Source organism: Hippocampus comes, unplaced genomic scaffold (genome assembly GCF_001891065.2).
Source record: "Hippocampus comes isolate QL1 unplaced genomic scaffold, H_comes_QL1_v1.1 scaffold317, whole genome shotgun sequence".
Classification (NCBI taxonomy): domain Eukaryota; kingdom Metazoa; phylum Chordata; class Actinopteri; order Syngnathiformes; family Syngnathidae; genus Hippocampus; species Hippocampus comes.
The window spans coordinates 880,903-887,652 of NW_017805531.1; the positions used below are offsets into that span (position 1 = coordinate 880,903).

Sequence of the window (6,750 nt, forward strand, 5' to 3'; positions counted from 1 at the left end):
TTTGTGTTTTGATTGAGCCATAAAAAAAAAAAAAATCACTTTTTTTTTCAATAAATATTAAGCAATCTGCGATGCCTCACTATTTTTGAACATGCGCTCCTGTCAGCTCACTGTCATGAAGCTGATAAGATGACAGCTCCACTTTTACACTCAGCGTGTCAACTGTTTCATTTCAAGTGTTTTTTTTTTTTTTTCAGAAAGAATAAGACTGGAGACAAGGAATGAGAAGTCGGGTCACATGGAAAAACCTCTTCTCTTATCTTTCCATCAACACATGGGAGTATAAATAGTTTAGTTGGGAGAAGAATCACTTTCTTCCTCAATTATGCCCCCACCCCCCATGCATCTTCTACATGAGAGCAACAGTGCCCCCTCGTGTCAGATTTAGTCGTCAGGAGGTGAACCGCAAGCAAGGTTGCTCGTCAGCTCTGCAGAGGATTTCAACTCCTGTCTGGCAAGCTTTTAGAAAAATCAGTTTGTGTGTGTGTGTGTGTGTGTGTGTGTGTGTGTGTGTGTGTGTGTGTGTGTGCGTATTAATTACATACAATGCCTGTTTTAAAACTTGGCACGATCGGAAAAATACCCTGCAAACTTTGATTTATTGTGAAGAGCAAAATAACAGAAAAACCTTTACCTTTTTTTTGGGGGGGGGGTTGCTTTTTTTCAGATGAGATCATATAAAATGCTTCAGAAAAGCAGGGAGAACAAGTCAAAAGTCACCAGAAAAAATAAACTATGTACTCAAGTCAAGTAGAGATCCCTGAAAAATCCACTCAAGTCCGGTAACAAAGTTACTTCCCCACCACTGATGACAGTCTGCTTCTTTTTTTTTTTCTTTTTTTAAGTCTCAGCTTTTCCTCTGCAGTCCGCCCGTATTGATCCTCTCGGAGATGAAGGGCCTTCCCTCTGCATGGAGCCTCTCTCGCTCTTTGTGTCTATCCTCCAGTATCGAAGCTCTGCGCACACTGCACCGCTCTGGGCTGAGTCAGACGGCCGTATGACAACGCCGTCATCACCTGCAACGTATGCAGCACACGGTAGCGTCTTCAGAGAATACAACAGCAAGTCAAACCGATCAAAGACATGCTGAGTTAAGGCGTTTACATCCAAGTGTATCCCAAAGCAGTGCTTTGTCGTTTTTTTGTTTTTTTTTCCTCACACTCTCAGGATGTGAAGAGATAAAATGACAGTTTGAAATGTCAAGTCAAGGCCTTGCACTATTGAATCCTCCGAGGCAGCGTTTGTCTCTCCCTTAATTCCGACCAAGTTGAGATTTTGTGTAAACCATTTGCACTCATTTGGGTCGTGGGTAAGCTGGAGCCGAGACCAGCAGCAGGCTTTGGGCGGAGTACGCCCTGGACTTGTCACCAGCCAGTTCCAAGGCAGACAAACACCTTTCCACAATCACATTTTGAGCGTTGAATAAAGCTAACATTTTTGCACCTCAAGTGCTACTTTTCAATGAGCCCGGGTTTTGGCAGCATCTTTTATGGCACATTTTCAGAAAGAACACAAACAAAAAAAGGAAAAAAAGCGGTGAGAATAGTTTCCACAGGGAAACGTGAATTTATGAATGATGACGTGTTCGGTGTAAAACATGACAAAAGTGATACTTACGGTGACCATCAAGAGGAGAGCCAACATCATACCGATCATGATGTATAAATGATTGGTCAATCCTCCAGCCCATAAAGGACCCATGATGGTGGCAAGGCCCCCGACCGATCGTCTTATACCTTGGCTGAATCCTTGACGTTGAAGAACACAGTTGGGATTCGTATCATCATTACTTTCATTTTCATTTGACTGCTGAGTTGACTCGATAGTTCACTGTATAAAAATCCTGATGTGTTGAATAGGGAATGGTCCTACTAACTAATCACTACAGTATATCCAATTTCTTTTCTCTTAACTACAAAGTATATAGTCTACTACTGTGCATCCAAAAAAAAAAACCCAAACAAATGTCCATTACTGAGGTTGAACTCCACGTGTGGCCAAGGTCACCTTGTGTTTTCTCCGCTGTCACTTTGGAGAAGAGCGACACCTGAGACACGGCAACCAACGGGAGGCCCAACAGCTGCAGGAACACGCCAATAATGAAGGCTGACAGCTTCCACTCGTAGCTACCTACAAGCGAAGCATTTGTATTTTGTAGAGCACCAGTCATACACAAGCAAATCCAGATTATTTGATCGAGGTAAATAAACCGTGATGAAAAACAAGGCCAGGCTAAGCGTCAATGAAAATCAAGATGAGAACTTTTATTCAATTCATTTCTAAAATGAGTTAAGCAGCAAAATGCACCCATTTTCAGCGATCTCAACTGGGTGGCCAGTTTGCCACTTTCTGTTGACTGAAAATGACATCAGCGTTTCTCAGAGCTCAAGTAACGACCAACAGCCTGTTTTCTGAAGCGGAACCATGATTGGCCGCCCCCTGCCTGTGGGTACACGGTCTGACGTCAGGGGTGCCTGGCATGTGACCCCTGGTCATATGTTTTTTTTTTTTTTAATGTTGGAGGAAAGTGTAATTACACATCCACTACAGTAGGTGTCAGTGAGTGACATTTATTTATTTTTTTACTGCAGATTATAAAAGAATGTCAATAAACCCAATCTGTATTGTAAATTGAACGACATTTATTTTTTTATTTTCTCTAATGTTTGTAAGGATTCATATTATGCAGAGGTGGACTTAGAACAAAAGCTAGCAGACGTTTTCTAAATGTTTGCCACTTAGCGAAACAAGGAAACGGCAAGAAAAACTGTTGGCCGACATGTTTGCAACCTTTGACAAACCCTGACGAAATACGCTACGTTCGCATTTGCCGCTCAATGAAATACGGGCTTAGGGGAAAATGTCAGGAAAAGCTGTCTAGAACAGCTAACATTTGTTTGGGGTTCAATTGCATCACACTGGTTATGATGACATTTATGGTCAAAACAGGTTTGAAATGCTTTATCTTGGTCTCATTTGTTACGTCAGTAAAACTTATCATTTGGCGGTAGGGGGGGGAGGGGCGACTTTTGTCTGAACTATGCAATACAATCTTAGTGTTCAATCTCAAGTTATTTACTCGCTGGTAGACTGTGATCTTTTATTCACTGCTCCAGCCCTTCCCGTGTCCACAAATGTTTTGGCAGGAGCACAGAGAGCTCTATCTGAAAATGAAACCTGTGCCAAGCTCTCATTTTTGTTCTGGGCTGCTCCTGCATCACGCACATGCTTGTGTGAATTCTGTGCCCACTCAAAAAAAAAAAAAAAATGTTGGATGTTCCTCTCTCTCAAGTGAAAGCCTGTAATCTCATTTTCAAAATGCAATTCGATCAATCAGACATGCTTCTAAATGGTCCGAGACAAAATCACGTTTGCAGGTACGTCAACATTGAGATTGGTTTCTTTGTTTTGCTGTTTCAGCTCTAACAAATAGCGTACAAATGTACGCTACGCTTTAACAAATAGCATTCGGGTCTAATAAGATTACCGTAATCCCTTTATATGTACTCAGGCAATTTCCCGCCCCGGCACCTGTCGTTTGTCATCACAATGATAAACGTGACACGCCGAGGCAGACGCGCACTGACGTGAAGACACACGATCCAGTTTGGCTCCACGAGCTCCAGATGGCCTTACAAATGCCGAGTGAGATCATTGACAGAGTACATTCACTGCAAAGCAGGACTTCGAGTTTTTTGGTGCAGAACATTTTCCGACATCAGTTAAACACAACTGCCACGTGTACTTCTAAATGCCATAAAAATTAAAAAGTTGCCTATTTTCAGGGGGGAAAGATGGAATGTTACAGGTGTAACCTTTTCAAGTCCGAAGACACCATTTGTTGGGGTAGAAAGTGGTGATAAATAAAGTCATATTTTTCCTCGATAATTTAGTAATCTTGTGAGGTTAAAGTAAAAAAAGAAAGTAATATTTTTAATCGCCTATTAGCGGATTTTGGCGGAAACCTTCATTCATCCATTTTCTGATCCGCTTTATCCTCACAAGGGTCACCGGGGCCGCACTCCTTTATTAGCTGGAAAACTTATTGTTTCTTCTTTTTGCGCTCAGGCCAAAGCCAGAGTCTTTGCTGCCCTCTTGTGGTATCTAAAGGCAATTACAGTGCCGTGTCAGCCTTTTTGTTTCTGTGCGGGGAGTCAATAATTTGCAGACTCCTGCTATTCGCATATTCATCTTTTCTTTTAACCACATAAAGCTGGAATTTGAACCGGAGTGCGTAGACTTGTTCCATCCACTATAGCTGAGATTTCAGTGAGACATACTTTCCACCCCCCAAAAAAGAAAAAAAAAATGCCATATAGCAGGGGTGGGGACCACAATCTAGTGGGGGAATATCTGTTGCCTGGCCTGGTTGGTACCTCGGAGGTTGCAGAGGAAGACGAGGCACCAGATACAGGCGGTGCAACAGATGACCAGGCCGGCAGCCAACACTGCACGGTCAGCCACCTTCTCGCTCAGCCAGCGAACAAAGAGGAAGCCCAGGATGACTTCCAACCCACACAGGCTGTACATCACACTGTTGCCCAACTCGCCAAAGCCGAAGTCGCGCTGCGTCAGAGGAGTCACCATGGTCTAAAATGCATAATTACAAGGTCACTCGAATACTTGAAATGCTTCAGTCAGGGTAAAGTGAAGGACGCCCTCATTAGAGCAATTCTCCACAAGCATCACGAAGACCATTGCATGTTTTCATATTCAACAGATGGCAATCCCCGCCAATAATGTCTGACCACTCTGTCAAAGCACTTGGCCACTTTGGGCTCCATTTTTGTGCCCGCCGTAAATCTTGTGTGACATCTCTCTTCTGTGGTGGGCAACTCCAGTCCTCTGAGGCTACTTTTGTGCCTTTTTTAGATGTTTCGCTCCTCCAACACACCTGATCAGGATCCTTATCAGGCACCTGATGAGCTTGCTGATGGTTTGATCGTTTCAATCAGGTGTGTTGTGGGAAGGAGACGTCGAAAACATGCAGGAAAATTGGCCTTCCAGGACCGGGGTTGCCCACTCTCGCTCTACGCCAAGGCGGGTTTGAACAATGCGCAGATCGGCGGATCTGTGAGAGGGAGGGCTGCGTCACTCTGGGAGTGGTCACAGGTGACTTCAATCACAGCCAATCAAGGCGGCTCTTTTCATTCCTTTTCTGTGTGGCGCGCTAATTGACATGTACATGATTTTGATTGATTAATTGAGATTTGGAGTTTGCAACAGCACCTTTTTTTTTCCGGGAGTACAAATTGCTACCTGTGGATAAGATACAGTGCATTCATATTCTTTCTTCTGAGATTGTAAATGTGCTTCACATCGGGTGAATTCTCAGAATAACTGATCCGTTCTGTTACTCAAGTGGATCCATTTTTTGGGGCGGGGTGAAAACAGCGTGAAATGTAGACTTTGGGGAATTCCGGCTGATGGGTGCAAGCTGTGTGGCAGTTCTCACCTCCAGCGCAGTCTGATTGAAGAGAGTGATGAACTGAGCCGTGAGAAGAACAATCACCTCCTCCCTCAGGAACTCTGAGGAGTGACCGACAAAAAAAAATGAGAGACAGCTGCACTGAGCAACAAAAGAGAGGGAAAAAATATCATAAAATCAGCTCAAGTGCTACCATTAAATTGAAAGCTTAAACTGCCAATTTATGCAGAGAAAGAGAAGTTCCAAGAGAAGAAGAAGAAAAAAAATAGTCAGTCAGGCTGCATCTTGGACTGTCGGTGCTTTTCGTGGGAGATAAATGGCTTGCTTGTTTTTCTTGTGTCCAAAAATGCAATCAAGACAAGAACAAAGTGTCTTCTAATCCATTCCAAATTTTCATCCAAATCTTCTCCAGAAGGAATTGTTGAGAATGGAGTGAAAACGGAGCTACTATCGCCGCTAAATTTGGATGTGGCTTGGCCAGATGGCCGAAGGGAAACGCTCGGGATTACAGTCCTGGAATACACACATGCTTTCGATGTACAGTCAATGTAGATTTACATCTGAGTCGGTTTGCCAACAAAAAGGAGAAAATCGACACTCGCCCAGCGCATGAAGTCGGCTCCACCTGCACACCTGATATATGATGATTCCGACATATGAGAAGTGTCAACAACTGCCTTTATAATCCAATCCAAACCAAGCACATAAAAAAACGTAACTCCACGCCCCCCCAAAAAAATGAAAGTGCTGTAAAATGTATTTAAATACGATACAATAACAATACAGCGGTGCCTTGAGATACAAGTTAAATTTATTCTGTGAGAATGCTTGTAGGTCAAATCAGCTTTCACTCTTGAAACAAATGGGCGTGTCATTAATCCGTTCCACCCCTGCGATTTTTCTTTTTTTTTTTTGTGGGTGGGGTAAATGTTTCAATAATTAAAAGAGGACTTTATAATATTGTACTGGACATTGACTCTAATAATAAACACAATGAAGCTAAAAAATAATCAGTATGTGTATTATGATGAATTCATTGCGGCCCCTTCTGGCGTGCGCCACTTGGCCTTCACGGGGCAGTATAATACAGACACGCAGACACAAACGAACAACAGTTTTACAACCACTGGAAGTGATTCAATAACTGCAGTAATATTGGGGGAGTCTTTCAGAAGTTCAACAGAATGTCTGGAAGGAGGAGCGATAGAAACTGAGAACGTTTGTTCCTATAATGGGATAAAGGGTCATGAAAATTGTTCTGCTTATTCTCTATAGACGTGGACATACAGAAGAGGATAGCGGCTGTTCTTATTCCCCCCCCC

At 43.0% G+C, this 6,750-nt stretch overlaps 1 protein-coding gene across 3 annotated transcripts in view; it reads right to left on the reverse strand.

Moving 5' to 3' along the window:
- Positions 1–835: 835 nt before the first annotated feature.
- The window catches only part of LOC109520495 (major facilitator superfamily domain-containing protein 8-like), an 11,878-nt gene continuing 5,963 nt past the window's right edge, over positions 836–6,750 (reverse strand). The window contains exons 7-11 of one of the 3 annotated variants that reach the window (XM_019877752.1): positions 5,456–5,529; positions 4,377–4,590; positions 2,008–2,130; positions 1,618–1,748; positions 836–1,016 (exon numbers count right to left, since the gene is read on the reverse strand). In XM_019877752.1, coding sequence (XP_019733311.1) covers positions 936–1,016; positions 1,618–1,748; positions 2,008–2,130; positions 4,377–4,590; positions 5,456–5,529 — 623 coding nt within the window. In that variant the 3' untranslated portion in view covers positions 836–935. Of the gene's footprint in view, positions 1,017–1,038; positions 1,749–2,007; positions 2,131–4,376; positions 4,591–5,455; positions 5,530–6,750 lie in introns of those variants that run through there. The other 2 variants (XM_019877751.1, XM_019877750.1) reach the window with 2 other exon arrangements.